General features: G+C 34.0%; 1 protein-coding gene across 2 annotated transcripts in view; it reads left to right on the top strand.

Moving 5' to 3' along the window:
- The first annotated feature begins 3787 nt into the window (after nt 1-3787).
- Nucleotides 3788-25175, top strand: part of LOC126977313 (ADP-ribosylation factor 6) — a 48255-nt gene continuing 26867 nt past the window's right edge. Inside the window, exons 1-2 of one of the 2 annotated variants that reach the window (XM_050826087.1) lie at nt 3788-3878; nt 9290-9364. In XM_050826087.1, the coding sequence (XP_050682044.1) occupies nt 9345-9364 (20 nt within the window). In that variant the 5' untranslated portion in view covers nt 3788-3878; nt 9290-9344. Of the gene's footprint in view, nt 3879-9289; nt 9378-25175 lie in introns of both variants that reach the window. The other variant, XM_050826088.1, reaches the window with a different exon arrangement.

The raw sequence follows: 25175 nt of genomic DNA, 5'->3' as shown, positions 1-25175 counted from the left end.
TCTGGCCTTAGAATATTAACGCTACAGAAGTGGCGTCGGTAACTTCCTTACAAATAGAAAGGAAAAGCGATAGCTTGCGACAAGCTGAGATAGAACGGGACAAATCTTGCATCTCTATCGCGTAATATCCAGTAAAAATCTTTTGTTTCTGTACAACAAGGGTTAAAACTGATAGGACAAGCCGAAAAATATATGGACATAGTGAAAAAACCGTGGGCGGTTTTTTTGGGGAAGATTTTTGATACTACATCTCTATTTAAAATAGTTACAAATAGCTCTAGTATACAGGATGTCCCAGAAAGAATGGATAACACTTGAACCCCGCATGGGACAGCTTTCCAGCGCTCAGAAAAAAATATCAAAAAATAATAATTCCTAGTGATACCCAAAATATGTTTTTTTTTTAGAAAAACCTACTTTCTTTACTTTACTTCACACAACGCCCACAAATTAATGAAATTTGTGGCGTTTTTGGTGTCATCTTATTCCTGATAGACTATATTACTAGCAATACATTAAACAATATAAGTATCTATGATACTTTTTTCAAAAACAAAATAAGAACTTGAGTTTTAGACATGATTCTTGATACCAAAATAATTTTGGCATAATTTGAGTGTTTCATTTAAAAAAAGGTATGAAAACGTAAGTGGCCAGCTATTTTGAATGCGCAGTTCATACAGTTTTCAAAATGGTATAATACATCAATTTATTTAATACCACTACGAAGTTATTACTATTGAGATGCAAAAATTAGATCTACAATCTCTAGTAAAATTATACTAATTGAATAATAATATATAATATTAAAAAACACTGTGTTATTATTGAATTTCGTTTTAAAAAGTTACAAAGTGGAAGAGTAAACCTCTTGTACCAATAAAATGATAATTTCTCCGTTAAAAAATAATACTTTGGATTTTTGCTTAAAATAAATATATTTTATGCTATAATGAATAAAGCTGCATCCTTAAAGTATTTGTTTAACAGATTTTTATTTTTTTACTGCGATTTTATAACTATTTAAACGAAAACGCCCCCACACTACACTCTTTTTTAACATAGGCATCGAGGCCATCAGTTCAAAAAAAAACATATTATCAAACTTAAGAATATGTAAGAACATCATTTGTCAATATTGGCGGCTACTAGAATAATTAAACACATCCTGGAAAATGTATTAGCAATAGACTAGTTCTTTTAAAGGTAACGTAAACTACGCTGATGTTCAATCCTCAATTCCTACTCGTCCTTGGTTCTGTAATTTCAAAGATACTCATAAACACGTTACAAGTACAATCTGTAGGTTAAGGCTAGGCCATGCGTGTACCCCCGTCCATCTGGCTAAGCTGCGTATAAGAGACAGCTCTCTTTGTGAGTGTGGACTTGATGAAGGAACTCCTAATCACATCTTTTTCAGTTGCCCTCGACTGTCTTCTTCTCTTTATGATCTCCTTCCTCCTGATATCCCTTGCCCCACTGATTTCAAATCCTTACTCTCATTTGTTAATTCCCCTTTTGTTAATATTTTATGTTCATTCATTTCATAATGACACTATATATAATTTTAAGTTTTATCAACACAGCGTCACGTGATGGAGATTGCTATAGTCTGGCCTTAGAATATTAACGCTACAGAAGTGGCGTCGGTAACTTCCTTACAAATAGAAAGGAAAAGCGATAGCTTGCGACAAGCTGAGATAGAACGGGACAAATCTTGCATCTCTATCGCGTAATATCCAGTAAAAATCTTTTGTTTCTGTACAACAAGGGTTAAAACTGATAGGACAAGCCGAAAAATATATGGACATAGTGAAAAAACCGTGGGCGGTTTTTTTGGGGAAGATTTTTGATACTACATCTCTATTTAAAATAGTTACAAATAGCTCTAGTATACAGGATGTCCCAGAAAGAATGGATAACACTTGAACCCCGCATGGGACAGCTTTCCAGCGCTCAGAAAAAAATATCAAAAAATAATAATTCCTAGTGATACCCAAAATATGTTTTTTTTTTAGAAAAACCTACTTTCTTTACTTTACTTCACACAACGCCCACAAATTAATGAAATTTGTGGCGTTTTTGGTGTCATCTTATTCCTGATAGACTATATTACTAGCAATACATTAAACAATATAAGTATCTATGATACTTTTTTCAAAAACAAAATAAGAACTTGAGTTTTAGACATGATTCTTGATACCAAAATAATTTTGGCATAATTTGAGTGTTTCATTTAAAAAAAGGTATGAAAACGTAAGTGGCCAGCTATTTTGAATGCGCAGTTCATACAGTTTTCAAAATGGTATAATACATCAATTTATTTAATACCACTACGAAGTTATTACTATTGAGATGCAAAAATTAGATCTACAATCTCTAGTAAAATTATACTAATTGAATAATAATATATAATATTAAAAAACACTGTGTTATTATTGAATTTCGTTTTAAAAAGTTACAAAGTGGAAGAGTAAACCTCTTGTACCAATAAAATGATAATTTCTCCGTTAAAAAATAATACTTTGGATTTTTGCTTAAAATAAATATATTTTATGCTATAATGAATAAAGCTGCATCCTTAAAGTATTTGTTTAACAGATTTTTATTTTTTTACTGCGATTTTATAACTATTTAAACGAAAACGCCCCCACACTACACTCTTTTTTAACATAGGCATCGAGGCCATCAGTTCAAAAAAAACATATTATCAAACTTAAGAATATGTAAGAACATCATTTGTCAATATTGGCGGCTACTAGAATAATTAAACACATCCTGGAAAATGTATTAGCAATAGACTAGTTCTTTTAAAGGTAACGTAAACTACGCTGATGTTCAATCCTCAATTCCTACTCGTCCTTGGTTCTGTAATTTCAAAGATACTCATAAACACGTTACAAGTACAATCTGTAGGTTAAGGCTAGGCCATGCGTGTACCCCCGTCCATCTGGCTAAGCTGCGTATAAGAGACAGCTCTCTTTGTGAGTGTGGACTTGATGAAGGAACTCCTAATCACATCTTTTTCAGTTGCCCTCGACTGTCTTCTTCTCTTTATGATCTCCTTCCTCCTGATATCCCTTGCCCCACTGATTTCAAATCCTTACTCTCATTTGTTAATTCCCCTTTTGTTAATATTTTATGTTCATTCATTACCCAAAATAATATGAAACTTTTGTTTGTTTGCCTTTTTAACAAACTAACTCTTTGTATAAATTATGTTCGTCTTTTTTGTTTTAGATACATCAACAGTGTTTCTGAAGACCTTGTTTATTCACGAAGCCATATATAGCAGAGTTGACCACATATACACTAGTCAGTAGCGAAATCTAAAAGGATACGCCATCAAGCCAAACAATGATAATAATTTTTAAACCTCTTAAAGTTTTTTCAGCATATATTTACCATTTATTTTAATTCATACATAGCTTTTTTGACCATTCATTCATTTGTAGAAATTAATTTGGATTATATGGTTATATTACTTGTAGCAGTTTTATTGCAGGATTCGAGTAGTAGCAGTGCACTGTGCAGTGAATATTTGTGAATAGGTCACCTAGCACTGCACGACTCAAATGACAAAGTTATTTAACAGAATTACCCTGCTGCACGACTCAAATAATAAGCGCAGAATAAATATATTTTTGTTCTAAAAATAATAATTATTATTATTCTCCGCAACGGCTGCATAGCTATGTCTCTTTGCCTTATTGTAAGTTGAAGAAGATATGATTTAAGAAAAAGGTATTGTCAATTTCAATTTTGAATATTCTTGTCATTTGTCCACAATTTGTCAAATCGTGGAAGAAAGTGGATTGAAATTTTGTGTAATGTTGTGTTGTGACTTGTGAGTGAAATATTTAGTATTTTGTAATGTGGTGAGTTTACGTAATCATATAATTATGCCATCGTTATAATTTACTCTAAAAATTTAGTCCTTTCTTTGATGGTTACCATGAAAACATTTGTTGGGGTCTGACCATCCGGCCGTTATTTGACCGCCATCGTATCGCTGGTGATTACTGGCACCGCCTTAGCTTGAATGACAGCATTGCACTAGCATTTAGCCAAATCTAAGTATTGAAATAAGTAGATATTTTATCTTAAGATAGCAGTCTATCTATCAAAATATTTTATGCTCCAATTTAAGATCTATTATCTGTTTCTAAGCAACGCTCCCTTTTTATAAATCATGCTGTTGGCGATGAATCACGATAATTTTGCTTTTCCATATAATATATTATAAATCATTGTCATGAATCGAATGTAATTTGCATTCTGTTATGATTTGAATCTCAGTCTATTGCAACATTTAGATAAGAATATTGCCTAGGTATGATTAACTATTCATGAACATGACTTTAAATACTTACATAAATTTTTGGATTGTGTGTGATCTACCTCCAATATGATATTTTAAAAGTAACATGTTCAATCCAAAATATTTAATACTAAATTAGTTTAATTATCATATTATCTTAATTACTAGTTAGTAAGATAATCACAATAAGGAAATTTTTGTTTATATGGCAATGTGTATATTATGTTAAGTAAGGCTCTATTTTATGATAAACAATTATATCAATGAGAACAAACTCACTTGTCATAGCTTCTCTCATAATATAATTATTACATTACACGTAATAATTCATTTTTATAGACTGATGTTCCAGGAGTGATATAAATCCTGTTTTCATTCAAAATATATGAATTCAAATTTAATTATATACTCAAAATAATTATTAAACATTAAAAAAAATAGTTCCATATCTACAACCCAGTCATTCCCTATTGTCATGAATAGGGATGAATCAATACTACTGAGTACTCATAAGGTACATACATACTGATACTTTCTGTCAATACCAGTACTCAATTTGCGGCCACACTTGATGTCGAAACGAATGGAGGTGCTACATAATATGAATAATTTTTTGGTTTAGTTAAATAATTAGTGCCAGTACATAAAAAAGCATTGAATATAAATTTATCAATGTAATATTCTTTCTATTCTTCTTATTTTAATTGTTCTATTTATCAATAACATACTTGATACTATTATTGATGACGAAGTGGTATCGTTTTGGTATCAATACTAGTATTTATTTATTTATTAGGTTTATTTACAATCACTTACAATAATACACACAAATATAGAAAAGTAGAACTTAAAACTAGGAACTAAATGTAGTGATTACTTACAAATAAACACAGCATGCACAGAAGTAATTAATTTTAGGTATTATATACAATAAGTTACAAATAAAACATTTTTATTTTAAATTAGTAAATGAGTTTTACACAGTTACATCAATTTTCCAATTATAACATTAAAGATTACCAATATTGCTGCAAATGGTCTTGCGGAATTTGGCTAAGGAATCAGCAAATATATCAATATCAGCTATGCTATAAGAATTTAAAATTTTACATAATCGAGGGACTGGGGAATTGGTACCTAGGATCGTTCGACGAAGTGGAGGACAAAGTGGAGTAATAGGCTTATGTGGAATTCTTACTGGTACTCTTAGACCAAATTTATTTAGCAGTTCGGGACAGTCGATAAAGCCGTTCAATAGTATTGATGCAGAAGTAGTGTTCTCATCCCTAGTTATGAACTTTGTATATCAATGTCTAGTTACCTAATTTTACTAGACTACTTGAATTGATACCTAAAGAAATGCATCATATTATTCTTGATACAAAACAAAATAAACACTGACCCAGTGCTTGTACTTTCACTACACATATGTATAATAATGATGTGAAAGCTAATTCAATAGAGCTATAAAGCTTTATTCTTATTTTTATTGTACTCGTTGCATATTGACGAATATAAATTAAATTCATTCAAATTTTACTCTAGGGTTTGCGCTTTTACGTAATTAGGAAAAACAGCATATTAAATTTTTCTATGTATGGAGTTATGTAATTTATTACATTATAAATATATTTGTATTTTCTTTGATTAACGCGAGTGTTACACATTTAAATAAAACACTTTTTAAGGATTAAAACATGTGTAATTGTTACTGTTTTAATATAAGACTTTTGCATAAAAGACTCATTTTCGGGGGAACTGTAGATGAAAACCGAGATCTGGAAAGGTCTTGAAACGTCAGGGCGACCAAAATAAAAATGTTATTTTAATGCTAAAATCGAAGTGTTATTGAGTGTTTGAAATGTAATAATAATAATTATAATCTTTCAAAAGATCTTTCTTATACTGGTTTGCTTCTTAGCACATTGCTGCCGCTCAGACTGCTAAATAACTTATGTTTAAAAAACTAAGGAAAGACTTGTCTTCATGAAGAACTTGCCTCAAAATGTACCTACATTGAGTTCAAATTAACGCGTTGTTCTGATAAGTAGCAATGATTTATGGTTCGATTTACCAAGTGCATAAGAATGTATCAATTTCGTTCTAAATATAAAGAGATTTTGTAGGGTACTCGTTGATTAGTTTGAATTATAGAGAGATCCGAATTATCGCAAGATTGAATTAACGAGAGTGGACTGTATACAGGGTGGCCGAGAAGTTGACGTCCACAGCTAAAATTTGAAAGCCTCATGGTTATGAGTATCCGAATCACCCCTATGTATGTTCTACTTCTAAAATTAAAATGCCTGTGGCTTATAACTATTTTTAAAACTAGTTCCGCATTGTCTAACCTATTCATAGTCTCTTATGTGGTTATTGCAACTGTGGTTAATAATTATCAACAATAAAATTAACTAAAAGTGTTCAAAAAAATTTGAAAAAAGTCCTAAACCACAATTAGGTGAAAAAAGTGGATAAAAGGGGAAATAATTATTATCTCCTAAACTACGCAAAATCGTAGAACACACTTAGGAGTGATTCGGATACTCATCACCATGAGGCTTTCAAATTTTAGCTTTGGATTAGCATCAACTTCTCGGCCACCCTGTTTATACATGCACATAACCTAACTCAACAGAACTTTTTATATCAGCTTACAAATCACACCTGTATGTGCCTGTACTATTTGATCACTGTCAAATAAATGTGCAGTAGATCAATGCTTTTGAGATACACATAGCAACTACATACATTGTGTTCATTGAGCTGTGTCACATGCAAACTGTATACCTATGAAGCTGTAAACATATATAGAGCAATATATAAATTGACAGAGTCAGATATGATAAATTATTTACAGGCTTTTAATCATTCTACTTGCACTGAGAAGTGTGACATTAGAGGACTAGAATTTAAAAAAAATCTTTACGTTTACGTTTTTATTAAGGCGTCACTTCCACGAGCGAGTGATATTATCTAATATAGTAGTTTTAAATATGTATGCTAAAAACAGACTTAAATATTTACTCTATGATATTTTGTCTTTTTTTTTAATTTTATCTATGGTTAGAGCTGTCACCTTATCCATGATTTAAGAAAATTGTAACGTGGTTGTTAATCTCAATTATGATGTCTCGTGCTAGGTTAACAATTAGTCTCCTTGTTTCATATAATATAATATGTATATAAGAAATCTCTCGGTGTTTTATTTAAAAATTATCAAATAACGCGAGCAAAAAGTAAACGTGTCATTCCATGCCGGTTGTTATACGCTGCACGCGGCATTATTAAGCAAGTTTTACAACGCGTCATAGTAGAGTTTCATTAATGTATTGAAGAAGGGCGGAATTCTTTCGCTCGTGGAAGTAGCGCCTAAAAATCTTAAACTAGTTAAGTTAGTTAATGTTACAAAACAAAATTAAAATGGCAGATGAGAAAAGCCTAGCTATTGAATCACTCAGATACTATTTGATCAAAACCTTGAAATATATTAATATATAATTAACGTTTGTTGGTATAGTTTCAGTTATTTAGAATAAAATGGCGTAGAGGACCTCAAAAACTAGGGAGCTAATGCTAAACGTATCTGAATTTTTACGACTTGTCAATCAAAATCGGTAACAGTAATAAAAGATTCGCTTACCTTTTCTATCTCCTCATGCTGTATCTCTGTTCGACATTGTCTTCTCTCTTGCACGCTTTGATCGTCTACAGTCTAGATAACACATAAATATACCTGTAATTGACGGAGATCAATTACCTACTATCAAGCAAAATAATTGTTCTATCAATAGCAATAATATATGTTAAAGGCGCGCTCTATAAATTGTTAACGCACCCCTTCCGATTCGATTTAACGCGTATTCGAGTATTGCGTGTCTGCGGCTCAGTATGTACAGAGAATACGTATTAATAATGAAGTCATCGCACATTCCTGCGCGTGTGAAGCTGTTTTGAGTTTTACTTGGGTAGAAGATAAACTTGAACTCAACATAGGGGTTTTTTTTTAAATAACTAGTTGACCCGACCGACATTGTTGTGTTCATAATAAATAAAATACTGTTTTTAATGAATTTGTCAATAATATTTTATAACATCAAGAATTATCTCGTAAAATATGCTCTTTGTTGTTTTAATGAAATCGTTTCACAGCAGAACTGTCAAACCGTGCGTCAATCAATGTCCATACAAACAAAAATATCTCACTTTGCAAAATCAATTAAAGAAATAGGGACTCTTGTGTTAATATAATAAGGTTCGATTCAAATCGCACAGCGCTAGTAACCTACATTTTTATTCACCTAGAAGTTGCCTCCTTTTCTATCGCGTGACTTACCTCTTCTTACGACATTAGGGTTGACTTCTTTACCTAAAACTATACCTTATCTAGTATACGGTCATCTTTTAAAAAATAGCTCAGTTTCGTCTATAATATGAATAGTTATTATAAATGAATATTCTTTCGTTCTCAAACTTACATTAGTTGCAGATAGTAGTATGGGTGGGAAGACCACGACATAGTCAAACCTACTTAGTATATAGGAAATAAATAGGTAGCTATCATGAATGGTAATTTCATTATAATAATAGTCTAAATTAGATTGTTTCAGCGTGTTTAGTTTTTTCGCATTTCTATAAAAAAAATTGGATCGCAATGACCTTTAATATGCTTTGCTATTTTATGTTTCTCCATTTTTAAAATATCGGTCGGATCTGTGAAGTTGGCTGGCCTACTGTGCAGAGGCCGCCGCACGTTTTTTGCGATTTCGATACCTACACGGGACAGGCCTGCTAGTACCTCGGTGCCATCTTAAATATTTTAGTTTAAGTTATAAATCAGAGCACCAGAAAGTTCCGCGGTAACTTACTTAACTTATTCTTAACATACGCGGGAAACAGTTAGTGTAATATAAGAATAACTCGTTATTATGTAACTAGGCAATTACATGTAATGATACATTGTTCCAGGTTATGTGTCCGTGTAGATAAGGTGCGATTGTGATTGCCGTGTTGCGGTGAGGGAATGGTGCCGGTGTGTCGGAGGTTTGTCAATACAGTAAGTTACATTTACTACCTACGTTTTAAATTCTATTTAAGTTAGTTATAGTTGAAATTTTTGAGATCGTGGTGAGATATAGAGAGTGAGCATACATAGCCTGGTACTGGTCACTTTTCAGATAACCCTGTTATGTATAAGGTAAATATTTTCAGTCAAAAAAAATACGAATCAAATTGATAACCTCCTCCTGTTTGAAGTCGGTTAAAAATGATCCCAAATTCGTTCTCTGCACCCTCGAGAACCGGGTACGATATCATTATTGTCGAAATCATAATTTTGCGCGGCGGCCATCTTGGATTTAAAAAATGATACCAAATTCTTCCTCTGCCCCCTCGAGAACCCCGGAGAGGATAACAATATTGTTGAAATAATAATTTGACGCGGCGGCTAAAATAATAGTTTTATAATGCTGGCAAAGACGCCTCGATCGTCGCGCTTTTTCGTTTCATCGAGCCTTCAAGTCACAACCATTCTAATGCAGTTTCACGTCAAAAAAATAGAATCAAATTCATTTTGTGAGATGGACTGTTTATAATACCTACATTAGTATCTGTTCACTGTAGGGAACTGTACCATCCATTCAAAGGTCTTGGTATCGACTAGTTTCGGACAGTGTAGTGAGTTCTCGGTAACGTCCCGTTTCGCACTACGAATTTGCGATCGTAGTGCGCAGCTGGACAGGGCGGGGGACGCGGTGTGCGCTGCCGGTGAATGCGACACGGTAGCACCGAAAGTTTTGTGTCACTATTGGCGTTCACGGATGCACAAAATGTACTCACATTTTTTTTTAATGAAAATATGTAACGAGACGAGTAGGACGTTACGCCCTGCCCATTACAAAGCAGTGCCGCTCAAGCTTATTGAAAAACCCAGAAATTCTGAGCGGCACTACAACTGCGCTTGTCACCTTGAGATATAAGATGTCAACTAGCTATGTTCACTAGCTATGCCGCCCTTCAGACCGAAGCACAGTAATACCACCGCCGAAGTGTTACTGTCCATTTTTCGAACCGATAAATCGTCAGAATCTAATTAAGTTCATAATAATGTCTCATGTAAGTTTTTAATTATTCGTCTGTACAAGATATAACAATATTTCTTCATCTTCATTTAGGCTCTGTCAAACTTTCACGCTGTGAAACTATTGCGGTTTATGATAGTTTTGAGACACAGAAAAATAGCAGAGTTACTTACGCTATAGGTCAAAACGATATAGCTACATTAACATGACCTATCGTGCGTGCTTTTATCTTGTTCATAAGAATCAAAATGATTAATCGTGTCTCATTAAAATGAAACAGTCGGTTATCTTATCAAATTTATAAAAATTAGCTAAACAATGAGCAAGGTCACGCATTTAGAGTATGGTTTCTATTCAACCTCGCACTATGTTTGTCTTTAATGTCAAAAAAAACTCCGGTCATTAGTAAACATCGTGTTTTGGATGTACCGATCTCAAATGCCGGATCTAAATACAAAGAACCACGGCGAAACGAAGCAACGACACGTAAGAGAAATAATGTGCGTAGTGAAACTAGTGATGAAGATGGGAGACGTTTACGCTCTTGTCCAACGCCGGCAAGCGTCTTAGTATCAACTATTTTCTTACACAACAAACGTGCAACACATTTAAAACCCGTATGAATAAAAGAGACACATCGCAGAATGTTCACACTACCGTTGAGAACTCTCTCTACTAGTTTGTCGGAGCGACAGGAGCTATCAAGGATAGGCTCGTGAAGCGGTTAGAACACTCGCCAAGAGCGTAATTGCTATACGTGAACAGGTTACTGTAGGTAAATTAATAGTCCAATAACTTTTCAAATGTAGTTGTTTTTACCTATATCCACACAACTAGCGTTTAAGTTTTAAGTAGGCTCTACACAACAATCACATAATATTCGAGGAACTTAATTTTGTATGAATAAAATAAATTGCTTAAATCAATTATCATCAGTGAATCGTATAGCCTGGCTGTGATGTAATTTAATTGCTTTAAGTGTATAAACATATTGATAATGACTAAAACATGTTACTGATGTAGATAATAGCGATTTTACTTAAATATTTAATTGAAAGTACTCATACATGCTATTCCTAGCTGATTATTCGATTTTAGATTAGAATGTACACTAATATTTTTTTTTCTAATAACCATGACCAGTCTTGTGTTGTTTAAGGTACTTATTATTTTAAGCTTTGTATTGCCGATATTAAAATCGCGATACAAAAGTAACTGTTGATCGTAGATGGGTGAAAATTTGAAATTGTATGTATTTTTTAATGCTGACTCATAATCAAAAATTTAAAAAAAAAAATCGTGTGGACCACCCTTAACATTTAGGGGGATGAAAAATGGATGTCTGATTCTCAGACCTACCACTCAAAATTTCATGAGAATCGGTCAAGCCGTTTCGGAGGAGTTCAAAGTTTAACACCATGACACGAGAATTTTATATATTATATAAATTTAAAGTGTGAGAGTTAATTACAGAATAACTCATCCTTAGCTCTACGCTCTTATACAATCTCTATGTGACCTAAGAGCAAAAGTAGCAAAACTTGAATGTCGAATAAAGTTGAAATAATTACTATATAGCGGCTGTGTCATTCAGCGTTACATAAATCACAATAGTCATGTAGTCGGTTTTCAATTGCCGCTTTTATTTCAGTCATAGGTACATAATATACCTATTCTTTTATTTGTTATTTTTGCCCGCTCTTATGAAGCTTAGCCTCTGTAACGTTTTCTTTACTCATGTGTTAACATCGTTTTTAAATGACCAAGAAACACAAATTAAAGGAGAGACGAATACATTATTGTTCGAGTAGTTAATTTGCTGTTTATCAGTTGCACCCCTCTGACAGACAGACGGACTGTTAGTCTTAGTAATAGTGGTTCCGTTGCGTTTGAAACACTAAAAGTTAATAAAGACTAAAAATATGTGGTGTTTTCATTTGACTCTACAATTATATATAACGCAACTTCGAAAGAAGTAACTAAAGAAGAACTACTAAATAGTAACCGAATACTAGTTGGAAACGATATTTTAATGTTAGGGCGTATCTGCATACAAAAAGGGAATCAGAAAGGTCCCTTCTCTTTCAATCACCTCGCTTCATATTCTCTATCTCTTTCGTTCCAAAACTTTTCAAATTTCGAATATACTCAATTCTAAGTCGCGGTAAGTGTAGAAATTGTGGTGCACGCCGTTTGAATCGTTTAAATAACCTAGAAGAAATTAAATTAAAAAAAAAATGCCTTTAATGGTAAAACATGAAAAATCGCTGGTTTGTTTACGAAAAATCCTGTTATGGAGAACATATTATTATTCATATCGTACCGTACTAAAAATGTGAATGTAAGTTTTTTTGTTACGCTTTCACGCATAAACCACCAAACCTATTTTGATAAAATTTAGCACAGAGACAGACGAGAGCTTGAAAAAGGACATAGGCCTTTATCTTTTAGTGCATAAAAATAAATGGTGGGGTTGATATAGGGGATGGAAGTTTGTATGGAAATTCGTCATTATCGAAGATAAAACCATGAAACTTTGTATTTAGACACTTGATAAGAAATAATTTATTCAAGTTCACAGGGAAATACTATTAAAGAGACTGTCCACATTGACAAGGGATATGCGCTGTATATGAAGAGCGCTGTCAGTAACGGATCACTGCTCTTGCAGTGTTTGTATGTGTATTATTTGAAAAGTATCATCCTAGAAGAAAAAAAATCCCAAAGTAACTATTTAACGCGGACGAATTCGCGAATAAAAGCTAGTAATACTGTATAAGACTGAATTAGAGTGAAAGAGCTATATTTATTACAAACTTCCCGTCCGCTTCGCTTTGCGAATTTTAAAAGGAAGGAACGTTGGAATTCGAAAAATTAACCATCTAGGACAAATTTCGCATCGAATGGTGGTAGTTTCATGTCGATACGATCAGTGGTTTAGCCTTGAAAGAGCCTCAAAGACGATTTTCATTATATATCTTAATATATATAAATTACGTGACACGTTGTTTGTCCGCGATGGACTCCTAAACTAATGAACGGATTCAAACGGGGATTACTTCATGGAGTGCAGTCTAGTCCAACTTGAGAGATAGGATAGTTTTTATTTCGATTTGCGACCCATAATTATTTTTATTTCCAATATTTATTTTGTATGGACATATTTCCTGTGAGAGAATTTATTGACGCACGGTTTGACAGTTCTGTTGTGAATCAATTTCATTATAGTTAACAACGGGGAGCAATGACTTTCTGTACATAATATTCGTCATTGTCAGGGAACATATTTTACAAAATAATTCTTGATGTTATGAAATATTATTGACAAATTCATAAAAAAAAAACCAGTATTTTATTTATCATGCACATAACAACGTTTGTCGTGTCAGCTAGTATAATATATATATATATTATAACTAGCTGACCCGATAGACGTTGTACTGTACATAATAAATAAAATATTGTTTTTACGTATTTGTCAATAATTTTTCACAACATCAAGAATTATTTCGTAACATATTCTCCTTGTTGTTATAATGCAATTGTTTCACAGCAGAACTGTCAAACCGTGCGTCAATAAATTCTCTCACAGATAATATGTCCATACAAAATAAATATTGGAAATAAAGATAATTATGGGTCCCAAATCGATATAAAGAGTATCCTATCTCTCAAGTTGGACCTAACTGCACTCCATGAAGTAATCCCCATTAAAATCCGTTCATTAGTCTAAGTCCATCGCGGACAAACATCGTGTCCTGTAATTTATATATGTTAAGATATATATATATATATATATATATATATATATATATATATATATATATATGTAGATAATTTATAGAGACGATTCAAACATAACTATCGTAATTCACAATATAGAGGTGTAAACGAAGCCTGCAGAATTAATGCAGTGCCCTGCGGGTTATTGAGCTGATACAATGCTGACCTCGTTCATTGTCTTCTAAATAGTTCACCTATACAATGTAAGTTTATTACTGGGCCGAGGTGGCCCTATTATGGTGTAAGAAAAAAAATCTTATTGAGGGCCATCCTGTCTGAGGGAATATTATTGGAGCATTGGCTTTTGTGGGGCATACATACAGTAGTGTTTTAATTTAACAAAACAATGATTAAGGTGGCGAACTATTTGCAGTTTATCATCTGTTATATGATAGTAATATCCGGACGACCGAGCCTTGCTCGAATTTTTAAGAATATACAAAACTTGAACAAAAAAAAACTAATAGGACATCTGGATTCGAACCGGGGTCTTCTGCTTTCCGGATCATCCAATGTCCCAACTGAACTATTATAGTCTTGTATATAGTGGCGAAATTTACCTCTGTATTCTAATGTTATTGTAGAGCTGTTTCTCATTAAAACACGGATAAAACTACATTTTTTAAATTCAAAACTAAATCGATTTATCATCGCCCCCGAAATCCCCTGTATACTAAATTTTATAAAAATTGTTGAAGCCGTTTCCGAGATTCAGATTATATAAATACAGGAGGTCGTTTAATGATATAAGGTTATTTTATTTTTATCAATGAGGAGAATACTGTCATATTATTGAGATGGCTTTAGTCGGGCATTGAGTAGTGTTGTAATTGAACAAAAAAATTATAAAGGTGGCGAACGAAGCAGTTATCGTCTGTTATATTACTACATATTATAAAACAAAGTCCTCCGCCGCTTCTGTCTGTCTGGAGGACAAACGAGTGTACGGGTCACCTGGTGTTAAGTGATCACTGCCGCCCACATTCTCTTGCAACACCAGAGGAATCACAAGAGCGTTGCCGGCCTTTAAGGAAGGTGTACGTGTTTGAAGGTACCCATGTCGTATCGTCCCGGAAACACCGCACAAGGAAGTTCATTCCACAGCTTTGTAGTACGAGGGAGAAAGCTCCTTGAAAACCGCACTGTGGAGGACGTATTTTTTTTAAATAAATTGATAGATAGATAAAAGATTTAATATAAAAATAACGATTAAAGTGTCCGCATTAACATACTAAACATCTATTGATGCAAATTATACCTTATCGCCTTATCGTAAGGTTTACGTTACGTCATATACGTTTTCTACCTCAAAAGCAGCGTGTACTAATGAAATATGTCCTATAAAGAACACGCCTAGAATGTCTATGTGTGTGGCAACAACCCAAATCTACTTATATCGACAACGTGGTCGCATAATATAAATGATTTTGATTACAAAACCTCTGTACTATTCTGGCTTCATTGTTACCGCAGTTATGAATGACAGTGGCACTTGCTAAATAAATGTCCTGAATATCCATGGATGCACTTCACACTATACTAGAGATTTATTGATTAACTTTACAGTCTTGATTTATCATATTGCTGTGCACGCGCATTGTGAAAATTCTCACTATTTTTTCCCAAACGTGCCATTATTTGACAGTTGTTGCAATAATATCTATATATGTAAAAATCAATTGCTGTTAGTTAGTCTCGCTAAAACTCAAGAACGGCTGGACCGATTTGGCTAATTTTGGTCTTGAATTATTTGTGGAAGTACAGGGAAGGTTTAAAAGGTGAATAAATAGGAAAATGCTGCTAAATTAAATAAAAACAAAAAATTTGTTTTTCCTTTCATGTGTCCATACATAATTTCTATGAGAGAATTTATTGACGCAAGGTTTGACAGTTCTGCTGTGAAACAATTTCATTACGACAGCAGGGTGCATATTTTACGAAGTAATTTTTGATGTTATGATATATTATTGACAAATTCATATAAAAACATTATTTTATTTATTATATACTGAACAACGTCTGTCGGGTCAGCTAGTATAAAATAAATATTATATTATGTTACCTTATAACTAAACATTAATTTTAAAATATGTAATTTCGTTTGCAAATTGTTAATTGCAAGTATTTTAAATTTGTAAAAATAAATGCGATGTTTTATCTGTTGACTAAAACAATCTCAACGCGACGACCACCTTGTCGGTTGTGCGTGACGTCACATTATATCTAAACATCTGTTTTCATCTTCTTCTTAGTACCTACCGTATAGAAGAGTATTTTGTTTGTTTGTTATAATGTGACGTCATCAATAAAAATTTCACGTGACTGACAGTTTGCGTGCAACATTTAATATTGATTATGATAAATATTTTTTTATTTATTAAAATACGTAACAATTACTCGCTGTAATTATTGAAATGAGGCGTATAAAATAAAATACAAAATTTTAAGACACTTTTTGAAAACAGTTAAGTAGCCAGTTATATAATATAACTAGCTGACTCAGCAAATGTTGTGTTGCCATATAAAGCAATAAAAAAGTAAATATTTAAAATTTATGGGGAATAAAAAATAAATGACGACCGATTCTCAGACCTACCAAATATATCGTACATAAAATTTATCGTACTACAATAATCATTATATTCGATTGCCATCTTGCAACTCTATTGCGTATCTGTGGATGGAATAGAATAATATTAAAATCGCGATACAAAAATATGCGTTGATCGTAGCTGTGTGAAAATTGGAAGTTGTTTGTATTATTAATGCTGAATCATAATAATATAAAATTAAAAAAATTGTCAAAAAAAACATCTATGAAAATACATGTTGGCCGATTCTCAGACCCACCCGATATACACACAACTTTTCAAACAAATTGGTTTAGCCGTTTCGGAGGAGTTTGGTAACAAACACCGGGACACAAGAATTTTATATATAAGATAAACTTTATATAAATAATACTTTATAACAAACCTTAAATAAAATAACTAAGCTTGGCAGCCTTATAGGCAGACATTTATATAATATAAACTTCTCCGATTTCCGCAACTTGCGGTCTGGCGTGACAAGCAAGCTTGTTGCTACGCGATGTTTTAACTACCTTACTATCACTACATGCAGTCATTCGTTAGATATTTAAATGAAAGCAACTGAAGAATTCACGCCAAAAACGCTACAAAATAATGAAACATACCACGCCAACGAGTGCTACGCGTCCATCGGTATGTTTACAATTTACATCGAGTAGCCCTAAATAGATTTTACGCTACTATCACGCGTGCAGCGTGGCAAAATGTATTTACGGTACCGTCAACCCTGTTAGCTTGGATCTGTTTACATCGCTTCACCGAGCTTCGAGCGACCGTTCCTATGGAGTTTGTTCACCTTTGCATGATTGGCTGTAAGGCTTTTGATATTGCAAGGGTTTCCGTTGACTCTGTTTGATTGATATTTCAATCTATACTCATTAAAATAATCTAAAAAAACTGGGCCATGTTGAACGTTTTAATTTTTCGCCCCTGGAAACAAATTGTTATCAAAATCATTTTTGTAAAAATCAATGAAATGGGGTCACTTGAAATAAAAAAAATTGTAGGAAATATTTCAAAGTTACGGTAGTACCTAATACGATCATATTCATTATAGATACAATCAAAAAAAATTTGGAAAATGGTTGACCCAAAAAGTCATCCCTGCAACTTCCCGCTAACTCCTTACCTAAACGCCTCAAATTGTACCTATGGCGTTAGCTGTTCTATGTTTTTGAGCTCTTCGAGCTAAAACTGTGGTAAACGTTAAATAAAATCCTATTTTTGAATTGTCAAACGGCAATAACTCTCAAATTATTTAACCGATTTTTACGCGGCAGCATTTGACGCAGTTTTTGAGCCTCATAAATAAACTCATTCTCAAACAAGAGTTTCATTTGCTCAAACTCGGAATTTCGAAGTAATTTCGAAAAAACACTTATTTCGGTTTTCTTTTGTCAACGATAAATCGCGAATCAACCGATCATGACGGTCTTGGTGGCTAGCGACGTGGTTTTTTGATGGTAAGAGCTGATATTTTTTTTGAAATCGATCGGTGAAGCCGGTTAAAAGTTAATCCAAAAAAAAAAACACATGATAGTTTTTTTCGTAGTTTTTTTGAGATTTCTTAAAATCTACCGGTCCGAATTGTATTCAAAATCTTAGTTTGGTCTAGCCCTTTCGAATGGCACCAACTTTTACCATCTTCCTAAGACCTTGTAACGTCGAGATCTGATGAAAACTCTTTTTTCGCAAAACAGGGTAAAACCAATATCTCTGCGGGAAGAACAAACTTAAAAACAAACACGTAAACCCATTGATAGATTATAGGTTCACGAAAACGTTGAAAAAATCGGTTGTTGATATGCCAAAAGCAGGAAATGTATTTAAAATATCAACCTCGGATTCCCAATTTAGGACGATTTAGTTTAGTTTAACAGCCGTCTTGAATAACCTATCTATGCTTAGTTTAACTGACTAGAGGTAGACAAATCTATCATTTTACGGTTACTTACATTTCTATAACCTATTTACAGATAGCATTGGACATAACTATGGATAGATAAGATCAAACACGTAAACCCATTGATAGATTATAGGTTCACGAAAACGTTGAAAAAATCGGTTGTTGATATGCCAAAAGCAGGAAATGTATTTAAAATATCAACCTCGGATTCCCAATTTAGGACGATTTAGTTTAGTTTAACAGCCGTCTTGAATAACCTATCTATGCTTAGTTTAACTGACTAGAGGTAGACAAATCTATCATTTTACGGTTACTTACATTTCTATAAACTATTTACAGATAGCATTGGACATAACTATGGATAGATAAGATCTTGTCATTAAACGGTGACAGCAATGTATCCGTAAGTTAAACTAAGGATAGATAGGTTATTGAAAACTGCCGTAATAAAATTAAAATAATAAAATCCTTGCTTATTTCGGGATTAATTTAATTAGAATTTATATCTTCTATGCAATGCCGAGTGGTCTACGAATGACCGCGAGTTTGCGACACAAATTCCATTCCTCAGATGACCTACATGACAGATGGCCAATTATTATTACAATCCCGTGGCATCCGCCTCGCTGTATTGCTGCAGCTATGATGCGTGGGAAATAAATTGTAGTCCCTATGCTTAAGCAACCGACTTAGTATAAAGATATGGTTAATTTTTACGTATGAAATTTTTAAGTTGCACTAAATGAAGATAGTAAATTTTACTCAAAAGGAAAAACTAGCATAATTAGATTTTTGGTCTTAATAGGACTAATATTAAAGGACTTTCAAACAGAATTGTTATATTTATTAAAAACTTAAAATTTAAATTTAGTTATACTTAATATGAAAAAATATATATTCATTTTAAATTTTGTTATGTCATGCTAGCTCCATACTCGATAATTATTTTATTATTTCGCGTAAGAATATTTTGGGCATTATTTCATTATTGATTTATTGACCTATAAAAAATGTCGATCAGAGGGTAATGAAGACGGCTATGCTCGGAGTTTCCCTGCGAGATCGAATCAGAAATGAGGAGATCCGTAGGAGAACCAAACTTACCGACATAGTCCAAATGATTGCGAAACTGAATTGGCAGTGGGCAGGGCACATATTGGGGCAGTGAAGTCCTCGAATGGCGACCACGTACCGGAAGACGCAGTGTTGGTAGACAAGATGGATCAACAATCTGGTCAAGATCGCCGGAATATGTTGGATGAGGGCAGCGCAGGACCGATCGTCAAGGAAATCTTTGGGGGAGGCCTTTGTCCAGCAGTGGCCGTCTTTCGGCTGATGATAAAAAAAAATATAAAATGAAGATTAAAACAATTATAACGGTAAATAGGTAATATGAAATCTAAAATGATCTAAAAGTTTTCCGTGAAAGAGCCACTAACCCCCTAGACGCAAGACAATGCATGTTTAGCAGTCTCGCCTTTTGAGTTTATGCAGAGAATGGAGTTCCTTCCTATTCGAAAGTTCGAGGTTGCCTGAGTGTAAATTTTGGAAATACTACCCTCTTTAAGGATATTACTGTGTAGTTCCTGTTGCTTTCAGCGGTTCATTACAACGGCAAAAAATTGCAAAATAAATGCCGACCTGAACTGAGAATTGGATTTGAAGCCCGTGTTTCTCGCGATCAAAAATGCCAGGTTCGATGAATTATGTATCAATTGTGCTAGTTAACTTCGTTAGTACTCATTGGCCAATGACCTAGAATGGCTGGATTGTTGCTGTAGGTAGGTGTATCTAACATTCCTTTCCTTCAACTTTTGACTGTTGCTTCTCAATATATTAGTGATAATGTAATGTACATAGGCATATAAGTGAATTTGCTAGAAACTATCATAACCATAATGCTAACACCAGGAACAGACATACACTTATAATGCCTACTACTCGGCTAAGTCGAAATAGTAAGTAAATCTTTTGGGGGGCGATGTATATGCTTTTACAACAAGATCCCGGAAAATGTTCAAAACAAGAGTATTACGTTATTTAAAAGAATTGTTAAAAAACGTTTGTGTGGTAAAAGTTACAATAGCATTAATGATACCACAGATTGGGAATGAAGCGACCGCCCTCAGCCTATTAAATAATAAGTTTGATTGTACAATATTACTTCGGAAACATATTTTTTCGATGAAAAAAAAGCCCGCTGAGTTTGTTGCGCCCATTCTTCTCAGGTCTGCGGCATTCGTTTTGGAATGTGTGGTAGTTTTTGATTTTCAATAAGTGATGTCACATCCTATTTTGAATACAAATATTTGAATTTACTCACAATATTCAAAACGATTACTCACTATATGCTTATTTTATGTCATCATGATCTCGAAACAAGGGAATTTGGCATAAAAGACTTCGATCAACAATAGCAACGCAATAGCAAGTTGCTATTGTTGATCGAAGATAAAAGGCATTTATTTTCTCAAAATTGATTGCTTTAGAATTCTTTTTGATGTCATTTCTAATATACTAGTTAATACTACCGCTTCGGAATCAAATAGCGCTCTGAGAGAGATGAAGCGGCGTAAAAAACTCGCCCAACATTCTTTTTACTGAAATTTACTTTACGATTAAAACAGAGGTATGAATAATATCGTTTGATTATTGTCGGCACTTTTATCAACTTTTAAAATGTTAAAAGTGTTGTAGTGGCATAACTACAGTAGTTGCACATATGGTATCACAGACTTTTTTATAGATATTGATACGTTTTATTATTTTAGAACATTTTTTTGTTCTAACATCAATAGTTTCCGCAGCGCACGCGATGACAGTTTTTTATGACTAATTTTTCACACCTTGGGTTATATTTTTGAATTTTTATCAGGGATCCCTATTTTTCAAGTTATACTTCTTTAGGCGCGTTATGAAAAAATATAGTGAGTGAAATTTTTAAGATGCGCGCGCATCACTAACACAAAAGTAACAGAGTGAAGTTGGTTCCTAAAATTTTCGGACGTTTGCGAAATTCGTTATTTTTTTGTTGGTTTCTTCCTCCATTATTAGGAAAGGCAAAGGGTTCAAGCCCACACAGCTGTATTCGTTATTTAATAATTAATTGTCAAAGCCATCGTTGCAAGATTTATACAATTTTGTTCTTTCTACAAATGTCTCTTATTTACAATATAATATCTAAGTTTAGATAGTTTCGCCTTCGGTGAATCGTACACACACTCTTTCACTTTTCTTCGTATGCTTACCTTCGCCGTTTTTAGCACACACAACGAAAATATTGGTAACCTAAATGCCTGATTCGAAGAGAAACTTACTAAAGCTAATAAAATTTCACCAGTCACAATCGCATGACTTCTTGAAGTTACTATACACATGGCGACCTACTTTGTTCTCAACAATTTTGTTCCCACAAATCATGCCGGTTATCGGTAGCGCCTTCGTGTGCTCTCGGAAGCTGATAGTTGGTAAGGGCTATAAAAATCGAGGGCAGACATGTTGCTTTACTTTGCTTAAAATAATTTTACGATGCTAGTATGTGTGTCGTTGTTAAATATATTTATGGGCAAATTGTTAAGGCTGAGAAAACTGAAGGATATTATTGAACTATTTTTTAATATTCTGTGTTTTTTTATTTACCGAACTTTCGATAAGATTTTCGACTGCAATTTCCAACAAACGCTTCAAAATACACTGGCCTTCAAAAGTAAGTATCACACTTTTAAAATTGGGATAACGTTTTAAGTTCACAAGATATACTATCGAAATAAAAAGGACTCTAAAGAGAATTTAAAGAAGAATGTGCTAGGATCATGGCTTTTCTGCAACTAGGCATCAGTCATGCGACGCATACGTCGCACTGCAAGAATGGTGGGTGTGACGGTACGAACGGTCCAGAAGGTAAAGCGAAGGTACGAAGAGACTGGACACCATCTGAGGAGACCTTGTAATGGCAGACCCAGGTGTACCAGTGCCCGAGAAGATCGTTATATTATTTCCACTTTGTTAAGAAATCGCCACCAAAATGCAGTTGAAGTCCAGCAACAGCTACTTCAGACCCGGAGGACTACATTAGTGACAGTACAGTGAGAAGAAGACTTGCTGAAACAAATTTGAAACCCCGAAGACCAGCGAGTGGCCCAAAACTCGAGAGACAGCATCGAGTAGCGAGACTGCGATACGCCCGTGAACACATGCAGTGGGATGAAGAAGAATGGTCAAGAATTTTGTTTGCAGATGAGTCTCGATTCTCCCTTTACACTTGTGATGGAAGGCGAAGTGTTTAAAGGCGACCTGGTGAGCGATACCTTCAAGCCTGCATCTCAGAAAGAGTCCAATACGGTGGAGGCAGTGTACATGTATGGGCTGGCATATCTTCAGAAGGTCGCACAGAGCTAGTAGCCATAGAAAATGGCACCCTCACTGGGCAAAGATATGCTCAAGAGATTCTCAATGAGTATGCAGGGCCGTATTTAGCAAATATGGGTGATGGATCGATGCTGATGCATGATAATGCCCGGCGACACTCGGCTCATATCGTACAAGAGTATATTCAGGAGGTCGGTATCAGCGTGATGGCTTGGCCATCAAGAAGTCCTGGTCTCAACCCGATTGAACACGCCTGGGATGAGCTTGGGAGGCTAGTCAGAAATCGCAGACCACCACCTACTACCCTCAGGGCACTAAAGCAGGCCCTGGTAGAAGAATGGGAGAATATTCCCCAACATCGGCTCCGAAACCTAGTGTTCAGTATGCCAAACCGGCTCGAAGCTGTAATCAGAACTCGAGGAGGCAATACCAGTTATTAAAAATTAAATAACATGTAATACATTTTAGTTGAATTTTTTTACACTAAACTAAAAATGTCTATTTTCATTGTTTTATCTTTTTTAAGTTAAAAATGTAACTAATGTATAATTTTAGTTTCTAAGAATTAAAGTCTATAAAATTTGCAACAAAACGTTTTTAATCTTAAATCTAGAGATTTAAGGTAGACCTTCTATAGTTAAGAAAAAAAATTAATTTGAAAAGTTTGATACTTACTTTTGCAGGCCAGTGTAGTTTTTGAAGTTCTTTAGGCGCGTTATGAAAAAATGATAAGAGTGAAATTTTAAGATGCGCGCGCATAACTGTAACACAAAAGTAACAGGTTGTAGTTGCTTCCTAAAATTTTCTGACGTTTGCGACATTCGTTTTTTTTTTTTTTTGGTTTCTTCGTCCATTATTAGGACAGGCAAAGGGTTCAAGCCCATACAGCCGTATTCGTTATTTAATAATTAATTGTCAAAGCCATCTTTGCAAGATTTTTACAATATCGTTCTTTCTACAAACGTAGAATAGCAGGATCAATAAATAATTTTAAGGATTTTTGCTTTATTACGCCATAGAAGTATAACTTCTTGCGTGCATACATAAGTACACACACACTTTTTTACTATGAGGTAACACTGGAGTATGATTTCTAAAGAAGTTTCTTTCCCTAACTATCGAAACAGTGCTAGGTTTACTGCGATAAGTAGGAACAAATTGCAAGCACCCGCGACCTCTCGCGTTCCGTGCGAGAGCTCTTCCACTGAGACAACCGTTCGAGTGACGTAAAGTTCATAAATCTTGATATGTCTTTGGTAAACTATCAGGTTGTGGCATCAACAGGATCTAATTTACAGTTCTTCTCTCGTTGCTCAAGCCCAATATTTGTATATTAGTAAATTGAGTTTAGATGTCGCTCTTTCAAATCTAAACTATTTGTTATTTTTTGTTTTTAAATTTTATTTGTATAATTAATCTCAGAAGTTCGGGTTATAACTTTAAAAAAATAACTAATTGCTTAGATTGCATATTGTGTTGTACCTAGGTACTTTTAATAGTTACTTATGCGGACAAAATGATTTTGCAAGGACAAGTTAGTTTTGTTGAAAATGTTATACGTTTCTACATTAAAACTGGTCTACGAGATGGAAGTTATGATATGTAACGCAAAAATTCTGCGTTAGTCACATTGAGACATAAGATGTCAAGATGGCGCTATTCAGACCGAAACACAATAATGTCTACACTTTAATTCACGGCAGAAATAGGTGCCGTTGTCCTACCCATAATCTAGCCGGCATCCTGTGCAAAGGTGCCTCCTCCCACTGCATGATTGTCAAATTCATTTAACCAGCAATGGTTTGGCTAAACAGATTGGCTGAAGAGATAATTGCGACCTTATTTACAGTAGGTAGTGCCATTTATTTAGCTGGAAGGAAACGGATACTGAGAGCGAGTACGCGGCGAATATCTAAATGGCCGTTAGCTGTGTATTGAACTGGTGTGATTTTATTATGCTTTATGTGTCAAATGAAACTTTATACATTCTTTTGTTTATGAAAAGGGCGAATAATCTGACAGTAAGTTTAATCGTCAAGCAAGATGGCATTTGACTGCAGATTTTTTTTTCGACTCACATTATTTTTGTCTTAATTTTTTTATATTTAGCTACTTGTACGTCTGGT

Source organism: Leptidea sinapis, chromosome 44 (assembly GCF_905404315.1).
Source record: "Leptidea sinapis chromosome 44, ilLepSina1.1, whole genome shotgun sequence".
Classification (NCBI taxonomy): Eukaryota; Metazoa; Arthropoda; class Insecta; order Lepidoptera; family Pieridae; genus Leptidea; species Leptidea sinapis.
The sequence above is the reverse complement of the archived record's forward strand: the minus strand, read 5'-3'. Positions and strand labels throughout refer to the sequence as shown.